The sequence below is a fragment of the Centruroides sculpturatus genome, unplaced genomic scaffold (genome assembly GCF_000671375.1).
Source record: "Centruroides sculpturatus isolate CEXI.00-Female unplaced genomic scaffold, Cexi_2.0 scaffold456, whole genome shotgun sequence".
Taxonomy (NCBI): Eukaryota; Metazoa; Arthropoda; class Arachnida; order Scorpiones; family Buthidae; genus Centruroides; species Centruroides sculpturatus.
Window position 1 is genome coordinate 15,423 of NW_019384609.1, and position 17,711 is coordinate 33,133.

A 17,711-nucleotide genomic window follows, 5' to 3' on the forward strand; every position below is an offset into this window, starting at 1 on the left:
GTTCTGAAATGTATGCTTCTGTTATTCAAAATATTTAAATTAAAGCAGCATATACTTATCAATAAAGAAAAATATTGCACATTTCGACATTGCTTCTGCCACTTTTGTTTATGAACTTGTGGTGGATCTCGAGGAAAGCTTGAAGAGACTTAAACTTGTTTGAGAAAGTGATTTAAATTGAGCTAGTTATTGGTAGTTAAACTAGTTTAATGTTAAGTTAGTTTCATTCACATTGCATACCTTAAGCCAACTTAAAAATTACAGCATGAAAGGAGTATTACTGTACTTATATAAACACATAGTTGGTTCTCTGCATGTTGGTGGCAGAGAACTACATATATTAAGGATATTGAAGAAATAGATTTGGTTGTTATTTATGTAGAGTTAAAAAAATATAAATTACAGTCAAAACTCTGGCTTTGAACATCTCTCTTTTCAAACATTTTGGTTTACAAACAAGATTTTGAATGTCATATTTGCTTCAGTTGCCATACAGTAACTGGATTGCTGAACAAGCTATCTGGCAAGAGCTGGTCATAGATTAGAGAGAGACAGATGTCAACTCCTTATACTTCCTGTATTAAAGAAAGTTGACAGGCCAATCAATCAACAATGGGACTACCAATTCAGAACTTAGTGGTGCCAAGATTGCCTCATTTCATTAGACATTACAACATGAATCGTCAATGATGATGTTATTCAAATTAGATTTTAATGTGCATGTGGGTGATTGGTTAACAAACATAATTCGTTCAAAGACATTGTTTGCTACCCAAATTGTTCATTAACCGATTATCAATTTTCCATAGATTTTTATGGGAATTTAATTAATTCGTTCTGGAGACCCCAAAAAGTAAATAAATAATTATATACTTTTACTATGTCTATTTCACGTAATAAACTAAAAGCAGTCTTTCCATTTTTTCATGGATGGCACACCTTTGTTTCTCAAATGCGATTTTTGTTACTCCTTTATCTGCTTGAGTCTTTTTGATTATATCTTTCAGAGCTAAGATTGTATCTACTGTAGATCTGTTGAAGCCATTCTGCCTAGCAACATAAGTCATCTTCTACCCACTCTCTATCTTGGCTATTATCTCTTGTTTAGTTTCTATAGTGAACACACTTTTTGGGCATCATAATATTATTAGTTTTTTAAAATAAAAAGTTCAGAAAAGCACACAAAAATTCAGAGAACACAAATCAACTAGTGCAAAAAAGGTTATGTATACAACTGTGAAAGTCTCGTTCCATAAACCATTCATAGATTCCAGTAAAATATAGTTTTACAAATCTAAACACAGCATTGCTTCTTGTGTTTGTTCAGTGAGGTGTTCATTATCTGAACATGTGTTTGTTCTCTGAACATAAAAATCTTTCATGAAAGTATTCATTGTCTGATTTGTTCACAGTTTGATCACCCATTGTACCACTTCAGTAGGCGGCTCAATTGATTTTAAATCAAAGTAATTAATAAAAACCATGTTAATCGACATTTGCCTAATATTATCAGCACAAAACCTTTCTCACTAATTTCTAGCCGTATTAACAGGAGTACAAATGTTTTCGGCCTTCTTAATAGGCCTTCCTCGCGTACACTATGAAGCGTCGGTTAGAAGAAGTTTAAATTTTAGAAGTTTAGAAGAAGTTTAATTTGCCTAATATAAATGACATTCACAAATCTGTGTTAAAAGGTGCTTAACTCAAATTAAATAACAATTTATGATCTTTAATATGAACAAGTTTGGTGTAATTTTTTGTATAGAAACATCATGATGAGTCTGATTATCTGATGTGGTGAGTCAGGCATTTGAGCTTTATTTTGCTGCTGCATACTTCGTTCATTGTAGGTATCATCAATTTGTTGGGTCTCATCATCTATGTTAGTCAAAGATGTTCACCCTAGTGGTCTTCATGGCACTACTGGCTGTCTCTGTAGATGCTGGAGAAAATCAAACTTTGTAGGAACCCAATGTTTCACGCAAATAGTTGTATCCGTTTTGTGTGTAGAAACAGTTAGGTTCAAAGTGCTGACTGCAAAGAACCACTACTATTGCTTGGATTCCATTTGTATTGCTGTAAACCATCAACTGAAGTATTGCTTGATTTTAGGAAACCTGTCGACAAAATTCGATCATGTGATCATTTTAATACAAAAAGGATACTATATAATCAGTTGGTGGTCAAAACCTTCTAACTCCAATATTTGCTCAAATTTGAATCACAGTATTAGTGGATAACAAAACAAATTTCCCACGATCTGTAAAACTCTCACTGGTCCCGAGTCAAGCCTAGTTCAATATGTAAATAAAAAATAATAATCAACTTATGGTAATAACAGAATTCTGAAGGAAGTTTAATGTTTCTTCAGAAATATTTCTTCAGGAGGAGTTACAAGATTTCGACTGCCAACCAACATTTTAGTATCAGAGAACCTAGGCCTATATCTAACTTGTGATACCAGATTTTTTTTTATAACCTGTCATACAATTAATTGCACAGCAACTTGGTGGCATTCTTGTTATGCTCCTGAGACAATTTTCACACACTCAAGTCTAAATAAATAGCAATTGTGCCAGAAATAGCTACCATAAGTCAGCACACAACAATCTGTCCACAGCAAATGCACTTTTTGCCTTATGGCAGTGCATACTTTTTTTGGCTTCAGATAGCAGTGCTAGTTTCTATGTTAACTTTTATCTGATTTGGGATGTAGAAGTTATATGTCACTGCTATAGATCATATAAAGGCTAAATGCTTTATTTTTTAACACTGTGTATTTTTGTATTGATTCATAATTTACATTGTACATCTATACAACTTAAGTTTTTTAAATATTTTTCACAAATAATCACACAAAAAATGTTAGTTATAGCTTAGCATACACTTGGATGGATAGACAGGGCAGATGGAGCAGATGGAGAAAAATTGCCTGCATTGTAAGTTATGGACATGCACAAACTAGGACAGATAGAGAGGACAGGTTTCATGAAAGAAAATTGGTCTTATATCTTGAAGGAGGCAACATTTTCATCTGTCCTAGTTTGTCTGAGAAGGACAGATGGATTAATGATTAATGATTGAAACCTCCTGGCACTTCACTCATTAACAGAAATCACTTACTTTTTTTTTTTTTTGAGAGGAGCACTTGTTATTTGTGTTTATTCCTCTTACCATAGTAGAAAAAACTTAATTTCATAGTGCAAAATTATGAAGAATTACATAATTTACAGCATCCTCTTCTAATAATAGACCACTCACTACCACTAATTTTTTGAGGTGTTATTCATATTGAAAACAAGTGCTTTGTCTGAATACTTTCACTCTTTCTTTTGCTCTAAATTCTATTCGACCTTCCACTATAATTTGATCGAGTGAACACATACTGATGTTGTTCTGTTTGTTCTGTCCACTCTGCTCATACATCCAAATACTTTATATTGACAAAAACAAAAACTTTTAACAGAAATTGCTCTTTTATAAACAAAATATGGAAGATGATCTATTAGTATTGCGAATGCTTTCACCTGTGTTGAGCGGGCATCATCAGGCAAATAACTGCTGACATTACGTAAGACGAGAGAATGGGGAGGGGGAGGACATTGAGAATTTATATTTTGTAGAAAGACTTCCATGCTGTGGGGAAAGAGTTAACAGCATAAAAGTTAATGGTCATGTTATTGTGGGTGGCCCTGTATATTTCCACTTGCTCCAGATGATTAAGGAAAGGTTGCTTAGATGGGAGCAAGTGGAAATATACAAGGCCACCCACAATAACACAATCATTACCTTTTGTGATGTTAACTCTTTCCCCACAGCATGGAAGTCTTTCTACAAAATATAAATTCTTACTGTCCTTCCCCTCTCCGTTCTTTCATCTTACATCATATGTCACTTCCCACTACACATGTGTTTGGCAATCCTCTGTTTATCTCAACTATTAGTATTAGTATTGTACTAGTAAAAGAAATGACGTAGTGATCCGATTGTCAAGACAGTAAGGGTATTAGTGTGTCACTTTTTTTTAGTTCATGTCTGAATTGGAGCCTGATATGTTCACAGGAGATTTGAATTTGAAATTTTGTACCAAATCTCTCATGATCTGTCTATACATATTGTGGGCATGGCTGAAACTATGATGAATGTGAAGGAAAGGTCTGCTTAGTGCCTATAAGATAGAAGAGAGTAAAAATCTTAAGAAAACTAGAGTATCGTAAAGTATATGTTTGTTTGTCAGTCTTGCTGTAATGATATGGCAAATATTTGCTGTTCCTTAAATTGCAGAAAAATATTTAGGATAATTTTTGCTTATTTTCATGTTACACTAAATATTTTATGCATTATATTTATCTTATGACATTTTAATAAATGATTGTGTTTTTAATAGACGGAGGAGATCTAGATCTAGATCTCGCAGCACTTCCAGCAGTCCCGACCGTGGCAGGAGGAGGAGGAGTCGATCCCGCAGCAGGGATCGTTTTCGTAGATCACACAGTCGGGATCGACGTACTCCTGAGAGATTTCGAAGATCTCGTTCTAGAGACAGACGAAGGTAAGTTGAAAGTTTTATGGTTCTTTAAGATATAAAAACACTTTCAAAATAAACTTTACAAAACATAAACACTCAAACCACCAAAAATAAATCCAAATATTGCAGTATTTTTATAAGACTAATCATAGACTTTGATAGCATATCACTATTCTGCACATATTATGCAGTTTATTAGATTTTAGAATTATATTTAATTCATCCTTTTCAAAGGTATTGCTAAAATTCATTATAATTTGTCACTTTAAAAAATATTCTTGATCAGAGAACCTTTACCTTGGCAAAACTATTCTTAATAAAATTTTTGTGTAAACTGCAATAATTAATTTGATCTGCTTGTTAAATAATTTTATTTACATTTTGAAACACTATGAAGTGTTGACACTGGACTTTTTCACATCCACTTTATTTTCTTATGTATACTTTACAGTCTTTAAACTAATTGTTCCAAGTGCCAATACAGTTTTCAGGCTGGTACCCCTCATCTGTTGGCTGATGAGAATGTGTATCAGCCAACAGATGAGGGGCACCAGCTCAAAATGCATATTGACATTTGGAACAATTATTTTAAAGACTGTAAAGTACATAAGAAAATAAAGTGAATGTGAAAAAGTCCAGTGTCTAGTGTCAACACTTCATGGTGCCTCAAAATTTAACATAAAGGAGGGTGCAGTTTCAACACAGAGAAGAATTTTATTTACTTTTAATTTAACTCATTATTTAATTTAAGCCTTTGTTTTGATATTATATGTAAGTTAAATGTCATAGAAGATTAATTAAATTGAGTAAGTAAGGAAAGTATAAGCATTTCTTATAATTTTTCTATGTGAAAAATATGTGGATGAGATTTTGTATTGCAACTTCAAGATTTCTACAAGGGCTGTACTGAAAGTAATGCAAAAGTGGGTTGAACTTTTTTATTAATTAGCATAAGTTGTTCAAATTGCACATGTTCATAGAGTACAGAAATTCATAATGACTGTTTATTGGGATAACAAGGTCAATATTCACATTGATTTTCTGGAATGTGGCCATACTGTGACTAGGGAGCAGTACATTGAGATACTCAAGAAGCTTAGAGAAACTGTAAGAAGAAAGAGACCAAACAAGAATCTGAAAAGGATCCATATTCACCACGACAATGTACAACACACATATCCGTGACAACAAATCATGTAATCAGCAAAGTTGGCTGGTCAGTAGTCCTCCATTCATCATACATCCCAGATCTTGTGTCTTCTGTCTTCTATCTGTTCAGTCCAAGGAAGGACAATGTTTGGGGATAATGATTTGATGACAGATGAGGTAAAAGTGACTATGAAGAAGTGGGTACAACAGAGCACACCTGAATTTTTTTTAAAGAGGATTCCAGGGTTGAGTTTAGTGATGACACAAATGCATCATTTATAATGGAGAATACGTTCAGTAGTACCTTTATGTAGAGGAGGAATTACTCTATCAACATGTGCAATTTGAACAACCTATATCAGTAAATAAAAAAGTTATGCCCACTTCTGCATTACTTTTGTTACAGTCCTTGTATTTCTATGTATGTTTCTTAATCAGTAATAAATTGCTTAGATATTTATTTGAAATTACTTGCATGAGAATTTTCGTACTTCTTGTTAAACCCGAAACTCAATGGAACTGTAAGTAATTTATTTCACTTGGTTCAGATACTATCAGATGTGTAAAGAAGTTTCACTATGTATATAGCTTTCATCTGTATTTGAACATTTGTTGATCCAATGGATTTTAAATTTAATTATAAGTAAATAAAACCATGTCCAAGTTAGTTTTAATAAATACTAAATCACTCGATCATTCCAGATTAATTTTAAACTAATTATTAACTTTGCTGTTTTTGGAGCTCACAGTCAATCTCTTCTTTTCCATGCTCCAATACTTTTAGACTCATTAATTGTCCATCTTTAGGAGGAATTTTGTGGATTTTATTTTATTTTGTTTACCTGCAGTTTCAATATTTTGAAAATCTTGTACTGCTGACAAACAAAAGTAAATCAAATAAAATTGCATGATCACCCTGAAGATGGGTGGATAATGAGTCTGAAAGTGCTAGATTATGAAAGAGAACATATTTAAATGACTGTGGACTTTTAAAAAACAGCAGAGGTGAACTATTTTGAATAAATATTTAAATAATTATATACAGATTATGTTTGTGGGTGCAGAACTCTTAAAAAAACTCTAATGCAAAATGGCCATTCATATACACACATAAGGAATATTGTAAAATAAATTTAATGTTGAAGAGTATTAAATTGTTTGCATGAAAATTTGGGTAATTCAGATTTAGTATCAATATGTTGATGAGTTTGAGTTACTAGTCATGCTTTATTGCTATAAGAGATAATGTAAAGTATTTTTATGTAAATAATAGTCAGTGTATTTTAGAATAATGTGTAATAATTGGTGTAATTTGAATTGCAAAATGTTTAACTTATTGAAAAGTCTGAGGTTCTCATATAAAAATAATTAAGGGATTATAATTTATCATCATCATTCATAGTTCCTGTTTATGGAAAACAGTTTATGAACACATTTTCATAAACTGTTTTTTAGAACATATCATAAATTTATATTTATTTATCATATTTTAATGATAATTTTAAGCTAAATTTGATTTATATGTACTACAAACAAACATATATTAATATAAATGAATTTACCAAATATAGTTATAATAATTGATTTAAAAATGATTACTGTAATATCTGCTTTTATTTTCCCAACAGAAATAATAGAAAATCAGCGGAAGAAAATGAAAATAGAAAAACTCAAAGAAGTTCTAAGCAGAGGTATTCAATTGTGGTTTATGAGCAAATGAATTGTTTTATTATATGAGAGTTACGGTAAAGACTAGTTTATGCGATACAACTACAACCGACATTTTGTCACTTGAAACTGCAAAATGCTTGGATTTGCCTCATTTGAAGAAACTTTTGACAACCCTGTTGCAGATAACCTCAGATTTTTTTGCTCATTGTTGAATCATCAAATCAATGATAAGATCATAATCAGGTGTTAGATTGCATTCTCACCAATCAGAAGTGATTGCTCTTGCACATGCTTATAATGACTTATAAGTCTTATTCTGGTGGATCATGTAAACATTTGAAATAATTATATCCCAAAAAATCTCAAACACTACTTTTAGCAGATATCTTCTTCAGCATACAAATATTAAGAAACCAAAGCATTTGTATACTGAAGAAGATATCTGCTGGAAGTAGTGTTTGACTCATTTTTGAGGTAATTATTATTTACTGTACCATTTTTGATGAAGTTTTGATAAATGTCTGAATCATAGGCAAATTTTGTTTGTTTTGGGGGTCGGTAGTTGTATTGTGTAAACTAGCCTCAACTGAATTGGCTCTTTTTCTTTTTTTTTCTTATGTTTTAGCTAAAAGTCAGTGCATGAAGCAAATTATAATTGTGTGCATAGTCAGATATATATTTATAATTACTTAGTTTGCTTTCATATTCTAAAGTAATTAATTTTTTATCATTCAAAATTATGATATTTTAGAATTTTTAATAGGAAATAGATGATAGATGGATTAAATGAATCATAATGGCATTCAGGAGTTGATCAGTAAGAATAAATTCTTAACAGCAGCTTCATTGAGAATAAAGGTAGTTCAATATTTAGGTAATGTTTGAATATTAGAGACATGTCAAATTATAACAACATACAGCAACCCAATTCAATTAGTATTACCAAATGATCCAATGGATTATTTATTAGACTATATTAAGTTTAACTTAATAATTAGATATATATCAGTTTGGCTAGGTTTATTGAAATGGTGGCTTAATTGCCTACCTCTATCCAAATTGCTTTGTATCTAATTATTAAATTAGCCTTAATACAGCCTGATAAATAATCTGGTGGATCATTTGGGAATCCATGCCAAACTGTTAAGCAACCTGATAATTATAGAAATAATGTTAAAATAAAATCAAAAGTTGTAATTATCTATTCTCAATGAGGTTGAGTAATTTCAAGACAACTTTATAATGAAATATTTAAAATTAGACAAGCTTTGATATCCAAGAAGTTGACATTTTGTCTGTTATACAAATATTTATAGTTTATTTCATTTTTAAGTGTATTCTATTTCTTGGTTTGGTTTGATAGGCTATGTTACACCTGGGATCTGCCAAGCGGATGCCTCCCAGGAGGACTTTTTAAGTGAAGCTGGTCTCTATTTAGGTGTTAGGCATATAAAGGAAAACAGGAAAATTCCATATGGCCAACTTGTTGGTGAGGTGAAAATCTGCAACTTGTAATCAACTTCTGGCATTCAGTGGTTTTATTCACTTAGCCACTGGTGGATTCCTGTCTTTTCATTGGTTATCAAAACTGCTATGATTTTAAATGCAAGTGAACTTCTGAGTCTGCCTTGTTAATTAATTAATTTAAAAGTCAGAAATTTTTTGTTCAAAATAGTCTTACATAAAAGAGCTTTAAATAAAAAGTTTTAAGCAGTTGTGTGGCTTTACATATACAATTATTAAAAATGATTGTTATAGTTATAAAAATAATTGTTTATAAATAATGGACAAGTGTTATAAAAAAAAAGAGAGAGAGAGAGGATACCTTTAATGTATAAAAGATGAAAGAATGTATAAGCAATAATCATCAATAGCTTTTGTTTCCTTGATGTTATGAAATTCCAAGCAGCATTCTTGTTACATTATTTTTATATTCACATAGTCATTTCCCTAAAGGAGAGTAGTTGAGATGTCTTTCAGAAGATGAATGTATATGCACAATAATTCTACTGATCTTAGTTTTGACAGGATTATTTAATTCAATGCTATCCTTGATTGTGGAGTTGTTAATACTGTTCTCTCAATGATAGAATGAACAAATTTTCTTGAGTTAACATGGTTTATAAGTAATTTAGTTAGGAAGTTGCAATTATCTAAATGATAGTCATATCCTATTATCCAAATGCGTATGTTCTACTGTGATTTACAATAGCATGAAGCATATTATAATTATGTGCATAAACAGATATATATTAATAATTACTTAGTTTACTTGCATATTCTAAAGTAATTAAATAAACACCAAAACAAATGAAAACAGAGGTTGGTGACAGCTTCCTGTGTCTGCATTTGTTCTCTATTTCCTTCTTTGTCAAATAATTCAAATTAAATAATACCAGTATTTATAATACTGAGATTATTTCATTCAGTTGGCACAATGATTACTAAATAATGTCATTTGTTGTAGCAGAATTCAGATGTAGGGTATTCGGATACTGGGATATTGCTGTATATGTAAAAAGCTGCAGGTATAAAAAGATCAATAGATATCATTAAAAAAAAAAGAAAAGAAGACTTCATGTATTTTTAATACAAAATGTTATATATGTGAGAACTTTAGAATGGTTATTATTTTATCCTTAAAATTATAATTCCTTCAAACCAGTGTGTTTAGTTTATAAGTAGGTTTAGAAGATAAGTTTGGTTTATAATTTATAAATTATTTTTATATGTTATGATTCAGTTAAATTATTAAATAATTTAGCATTGATAAAGATATTGTTGCCATCTTATAATAAATTTGTGATTAGAATTAATTAAATTAATTAATAAATAATGTAGAAAACATCCGGAAGAAAAGATCACTCCAAAGGAGAACTCGAATCCGCATATCAGGTTTGTTACTAGTTACGCTATCTACCTCCGGTCCAATCTTTATGTCCTGACATATAAAATTTGGAAATTATAATATTACCATACAGTCTAGCATTTCTTGCCAAATATATCCTGTAAATTCCAGTTGTTTCATTTATTTAATTTTATAAAGCTACATTGGTCTTGCTGACTCACTTATGTGAAATGTTTGATTAGATGCAGACATCTTACTAAAAAAACAGTATGGAACAGTTGAAAGGTATTACAGATTATCAAATAAATCAAATATTTTAAGTCTCTACAGATGTCAAAGTTTGATCTTCAACATCTTGTAGAATGCGAAGGTGTTTGAGAGGTCCATTAATTTAAATGCCAGCCTTCTACCTCCCAAACTTCTGTGAATTGCAACACAGCCAAGATGGGGCTGTCAAACAAAATAACCCACAAATGGATATAGATTAATTACCATAATTACCATTCATCTAGTGTTGTTTGTTTGCTGTTTCTTACAGTACCATTTTTAACAACAGTTGGGTCTGATGGAACAGCTGAAAAATGTAAATTACATAAGTATAATGATACTGTAACTGAAACATTGATTGCAATACAGTAGAGCGTGGTTTATCTGAAAGTCGGTTATCTGAAAGAATTCCAGTCGGCAAATTTAAATTTTCGCTAGTGCTGTGGCTCTGCAATCTTTGGCTATATCTTGGGCTACTCCAATATTTTTTATGTTTGTGTATGTGTTTTAGCTGGCAGCACTGTCACTTTTGTGTGGTGTTTTTCTAAGGACTGTGTGTCATGCTGAATTGAAAGTTTTTGATACTAGATAACTTGTAAAGTATAAATTTTTTTTGTTTTTATATTTTTCAATATATTTAATTTGTTTGTAAAAAATAAAGAAATAATTTTTAACGATACAATAGCCACGATTATTATTTTAAAAAGTTTACATTTGGCTTAACATTGACGAAAATTCAATGCGAAGCAACATGCAACGGAGAAAAATTTCAACACGGGATAGGTTAATGTATTTTTTCGTACATAATTGGTTATCTGAAAAATAAGTTATCCGAACAACCCCAGTCCCCAATTGATTTGGATAAACGACGCTCTACTGTATTTGAAATTTTATATTTTCTTGGGCATGGTAATTCTGATATTAATGCCAACTGGTAACAATAACTATTATTACAATAAGCAGATTCTACTCTATTTGTATTTGTTAATTTGTTAATGCATCAGCGACGAAGTCCATTTTACAATTTCCAACTTTTAAAATGGCAAGTAACAAGCACAGCAAATTTTCTGGCATTTGAACTGTCTTGTTGACCAATTTTTAACAAGAAAACTTATTATTTTGATATTTAAAAATAACTTTTTAAAAAACAACCTTCTAAACAAAGTGTTTATATAAACAAAACTTACCAACTTTATTGTGCTTTGTGTATACTTTTCAAAACTATGTGCTAAGCACAATAAGGTTGGTACATTTTGTTTAAATAACTTTTTATGTTTTTTTTATCTTATACTTCATGCCCAGTGCCAGGTATATTGAGCCCTGTCTTTCACCACAGAGCCACCTCATTGTGGGCCTGGCTGAACTCACAATTAGCCTGAAAAGGAGCCCTGTGACAGCCCACAGGGTGGAAAGAGAGAGGAGAAAACTTACAGAAACTTTGTAGCAAGGAGTTAGGTGTATAGTATGGAAAACTTTTGTTAAAAATTGACCAAAAGGTATTTTGTGTAGTAGAAATGTTAACAATCACAAGTGCTGTTTGTTGTACAGTCAGTATCTTGAGAATATTTATGTACATGTCTTTTTAAACATTACATGAACATATTTAATTAATTTTAGTTTTTACACATGTAATAAGACTTCATTTATAAATTTTTGCATTATAAGATGGTTTTATTTTAATGTTTTGACACGAAATGGGGGCTTTGATTTGTCATTGATTTAAATTCCATCGCACCTCTCAAGCTCCAGATGCAGCAACAAATAGCAATGGAAGTTATAAAACTTATGTATGAATATTAATTATGGATCACATTTTGTTACGTCGAGAAAATTTTTTCACTGAAACCATAATATTTCTTATTGAGGTATAAAAGTACATAAACAAGATAGTATTAGGAAATAAAGGATACATGCCTTAATACATTGAGTATCAGTTATATTTACAGTAATACCTCGACTTACGCTACCCTGACTTATGCGAACCTGGAGTTACGCGATTTTCAAATCTCGTTGATTCGTCTTTTGTTTGAGCGCCACGCAACCCTTGATTACTCACTCCCTCCACACTATTGTTCAGCTTATATGTTTGGACGTGTCGCGTGGAATCGACACATAGCTACAATTTATTTTGTGTTATTTATTTCTGTGTTTGTTATATCTACGGAGACTTGAGAGACTCTATGTGGGGATTTCTTGTAATTTTGAATGAATCAAAAGACAAGATAAGATTAACGAGAACATTTATTAGCTTACATACATCCAATTTGGATTTTACACAAATTGTGAAATTATACCCCAACTTACGTGAATTCAATTTACGTGGTTATCGCTTGGTCCCACCTATCGCATAAGTTTGGGGTATTACTGTACTTATCTTATCTCATGGCATGAGAATTATGCATATGCAGGAAATCCTCATTAGTTCGAAATTCAGTGGACAAAATAATCAAAATATTGAGTTTTGAATTATCCGAGATTTACACATTTCTGTAAAATATGCCAAATGCCACGTAACTGATGTAATTTATTAAGTAAATGGAATATGGTTATGTATACAGAATGCTACTTTCTTTAATTAAATTAATAATTATAAATACTGTATAATTCAATGTCTATAATGTTATGCATACTCTAATACTAACTTCATTGTGCAGACTTATCATTGCATTTGTCTTTTATTCACCAGGGAGAAAGGAACATATGATCGTTTTTAAAAGTTCTTTTAAAAAAATGTCACATATTCTTCACTTGCATTCTATTTTAGAATTTACCAATCCAATGAAGATCTCCTGTGCAGATTGAAAACATTATTCCATCGTTTCATTGAGCAGTGCCATTTTGTACAGAGAGATAATGTAAATTATTAAGGTCCGATATGTGCTTAATTATAGTTAATAATAATTTTGTGAAATTTATATTAAACATTTTAATAAGAAGCTAAAATTAGCAGGATTTGCCAGATATAATCAATCACTTTTATAACCACTTAAAACGGGTTTTTTTTCCTTTTGGATGAATAAACTGAAATGTTACGTCCTTTGAATTTGATACTCTCTTGAGTTCAAGAATTACTCAGAAGACAATTAATTCTCCGATATTTTATTTAAGTGCATTTCAGATTGGAATTTTTGCCTATCCTTCTTCAGTAAACATTTAGTTGTTTCAGTGTTTGTACTTTGAATTAAGCATAGAGTCCCACAAATATCTCAAACTGTTACTTGTAGTTCAATCTTTCATGCTGAAATCCAGCCAAATTTTAAAGGATAAGAGAAAAAAGTAGCCGATGGTTAAGGTGAATCATAGCTCACCCAGAAATGTTTTACTGTAAAAGCAAAGCAACATTAGAGCTGTTTGTGGTCTGTTATTCTGTTTACTTTAGAGCCACAAGAACTTCGGTCTGAATGTACAAGTTAACATACACATCACAGTTCAGATAGAATTTTCACTTCAAATTTCAAAGTAGCCATATTTCTAACTAACTGAATTCCTTAACATATAAATCCCTATATCCCTATCTGGGACAAATACAGTTACAGTACAGTTATAAACTAATGAGATTTCGAACTATATGAGTTTGTATTAATGAGGATTTCCTGTAATATAACGTAATGTTGAGTCCATGCACATTAGGGCTTGGATTTGAGTAAATGTGCACATTATATAATTCTTGACACTCAGTGTTTAATGCACTTAAATCTATGATATAATAATCAAATAGAAGTAAAAAGAAATATATAAGTTCTATGGAAAAATATTATTATATTCCAATTTTTATGAAGTTCTTTAAAATAATTTTAAAAAGTTTTAATTATGACATACGTGTAGGCTATAATTTCTTTATTTTACATGACAGATCAAGAAGTCGATCAAGAGATCGTCGCTACAGAAGATCTCGTTCCCGTGGACGTCGTTCTCGATCACGTTCGCCACGCTCCTACGAACATTCCAGAAGGGATAGACGTTCCAGAAGTGGCGAGCGCAGTAGAAAATCCCATTCCGATTCAAAAGATTCAAAAAAAGATGATGACAAAAAAGCAGAAGAAGGCTTCAAATTCGAGGACTTTGATGAGGCCAAATTTGGAATGCTAGACAAAGAAGCTCAACAAAGACAACTTGAAATGGAAATGCAAAAACGTAGAGAACGTATAGAAAAATGGCGCGCAGAACGCAGAAAAAAAGAAATAGAAGAAGGATCTGGCACAGCACCAATTATAATATTGCCTCCAACAAAAAAATGGACACTAGAAGATGACGAAGATGAAGACATGCCAGCTACGGAAACAACTGAAACCAGTAAAAGTGAAGAACCAGAACAGACAACAGGAGGTAACGAGGAAGATGTTGATCCACTCGATGCATATATGCAGGTATGTCAACATTATTTATGCATACAAAAAATAGTAGCATGTATTAAGAATATATTTAATTGATAATTGAGTATAATTTTCATAATTAATTTTCTGTTATGAATGGTTAACATAACTACGATTTATCATCATTTTTATTATGATTCATCCCAAATCATAATATATTAATTATTCTCCATTTAGTATGAAATGGCAGAATATGTTGTAGGTATTTTAATTTTTGAATAAATTATATGCTAGAATTTTATTACTGTGTTAAAGTAAATTTACTACTATCTTTCATAAAATTTAATAATTGTTGGCCAGATATGTAAGTATAGTAAGGTAATTTTTAGTAAGGTAACAGATCTACTAATGTAATTTAATCAGTTTGCATTTATATATTAACTAACTGTAAACATTAGTCATTTTATTTTTTTTACTTTGTAGGGAATTCAGGAAGAAGTGAGGCAATTAAGGCATAAGAATGTGAAGAAAGACCCAACTGGCGAGGTATTTTCTTTTATGTATATGATATATAAATTTAGCCTGTTTTGTTTAGTCTCAAAATTTAAATTTTTTGTTAAATATAACAGGAAAAAGGTCAAGGAAAAGTAACTGTCATCATGGGGGTGGCTAAGAAGAAAGATGCTTCACGTAAAGGAGAGTTGATGGAACAGGATCAAGATGCTTTAGAAGTAATAAATTTTCCATAACTTTTATATTTTGAAACTTAGACATGATGATTTGATTTTTTTTTTATTCAAACTTATACTAGACTTTCACTTCTAAGACATAATTAATTCCTGGGAAATGACTGTTAAGTAAACTATTATATTTAATTGTTAATATAAACCCAGAATCATAAATTGAGATGGTGTTTTTATAAATATAGTTTAAAACAATGTGGTGGCTTGCAGACTAGTGACAGTTCATGAGCCATTCTGCAAATTTACAGAAAGTTTTCATGATAAACATGGTATGAACTAGTACTGATTAAAAAACTCCAACAGCAAATTGCTTATCTTTCCCAGCAACATTTAAAATTTTTGTGGCATCATCTGTTATATTTTATTTTAAAATTTTTAAAATATTTTTAATAATTATAAAATGGCAAAAAGCTTAATTATCCCATTTAATCCCAGTTGTTATACAGAGGGAAAGTATGTCAATCCAGCAAAAAATGACCTTTACAGATTTTTCATTTTTGGACTCGGGATACCTTGAAATGTTGAGAAATGCAAAAAAATTGGGGTAATTTCTGTATGTACGGATGTAAGTATTTGAGGGGCACAATTTTTTTCATCCTGTTTGAAGCTTAATAACTCCTGTGCTTTTTGTCGAAAATACATAAAATATGAGTTTATATCCTTTCTAGGTAATTTAATGTACTATAAAACTTCATTTCAGTATTCTTCAGAAGAGGAAACAGAAGATCTGCAATCAGCTATGTCAAATCTGCAGGCAAATAAAACTAAAAAGCTCGTCACCATCAGTAAGAATGATATTACATATTTGCCTTTTCGTAAGAATTTCTATGTGGAGGTTCCAGAATTAGCCAAGATGACTCCTGATGGTAAGTTTGATTTAAAACTTTATTATGTATATTACACATCAGAGTTTTTAAAATTCATTTTATTTATTATGCTTTTACAGAGGTTGAAAGTTATCGCGATGAATTAGAAGGTATCAAAGTTCGAGGGAAAGGTTGTCCGAAACCGATCAAAAATTGGGCACAGTGTGGAGTAAGCAAAAAAGTTTTGGAAATATTAAAGAAGTAAGTTAGAAAAATTACAATTTCAAAAAACAGGATTAAATCTAGAAATTATAATTTTTGGATTTTTCTCATATATTTTATTATATTGAGATGATTGATGTTAATTCTATGTTGAATTATTTGTATCATTCCGTAAGTTTCTTATAGGATGAAACAGGGTGTCTGAAAAGTTGCTGTGCAGTGAGAAATTTGTAATGACATTAATGTTATATATATGGCATACAAGACTAATAAATTGTATACTCTACATTTCCACTCTGCAGAAAATGGCATTAGTACTTACTCATGGATATTTTGGTTTTTGGTCTACAGTTTTTGAAAGACTTCTTTGCCGATCACGTAATCTCCCATGGAATTTGACACACTGAGTCCTTGGACCTCTGGGGAACATTTCTGATATTTGCTGTAGGAGAAACTACAATACTGTGCATAAAACTTCACTTTTATTAAAACTTTACTTAAACCTGTTCCTCTGCACAGTTCACTTTGGACACCCTAAGTCCAAAGTGAACTGTGGACACCCTATCTGTATAAGTTTGTTATAAAAATATAAATACAAAATATGAAGTTTAGTTCAATTCTTTTATCAAGATTTATTGCTTAAAATTTTCAGGATTATCATTTGTAATATTAATATTCAGTAATTTAAATGTTAACTCAGAGGATATTGACTAACAAGGAATCATACCTTGAGAGCCCTCCCAGATATTGGCAAAATTTACAGTAATAAAAACATTTCAAATCTAATTCATTCCAAGAGGTTCAAACTCTGAAGTGTTTAAAGTCCAAAGCAATTTTTCCCATTAGAAATAATGGAAAGGGAATTATTTCATCCTATACCCTAAACATTTAATTATAATATTTGTGAAATTTAACACATTAATGCTAATATGAGATTGTATTTTTCTTTAGAAGTTTATTTTAAGCTTTTACTCTACATTTTCTCTGAATAAAATCAAGTCGTAATGTCTTTGGATAAAAATCATCACTCATATTATGCTTTATGAGTTTTTGAAAGTATATAATGCCATAATAGAACATAAAAAATATTTGTATTATGTATGAGAAATATGCTCCTAAACTTTGAACATGTCAAATGTGGTTTAAAAAGTTCCATTTGAGAAA

General features: G+C 30.9%; 1 protein-coding gene across 3 annotated transcripts in view; it reads left to right on the forward strand.

Moving 5' to 3' along the window:
- Window positions 1–16,606, forward strand: part of LOC111625188 (probable ATP-dependent RNA helicase DDX46) — a 31,997-nt gene extending 15,391 nt beyond the window's left edge. For 2 of the 3 annotated variants that reach the window (XM_023368256.1, XM_023368255.1), the window contains exons 3-10: window positions 4,388–4,552; window positions 7,306–7,368; window positions 10,190–10,243; window positions 14,317–14,830; window positions 15,260–15,322; window positions 15,406–15,507; window positions 16,220–16,385; window positions 16,466–16,606. In XM_023368256.1, the coding sequence (XP_023224024.1) occupies window positions 4,388–4,552; window positions 7,306–7,368; window positions 10,190–10,243; window positions 14,317–14,830; window positions 15,260–15,322; window positions 15,406–15,507; window positions 16,220–16,385; window positions 16,466–16,590 (1,252 nt within the window). In that variant the 3' untranslated portion in view covers window positions 16,591–16,606. The remainder of the gene's footprint in view (window positions 1–4,387; window positions 4,553–7,305; window positions 7,369–10,189; window positions 10,244–14,316; window positions 14,831–15,259; window positions 15,323–15,405; window positions 15,508–16,219; window positions 16,386–16,465) is intronic. The other variant, XM_023368257.1, reaches the window with a different exon arrangement.
- The last annotated feature ends 1,105 nt before the right edge of the window (window positions 16,607–17,711 follow it).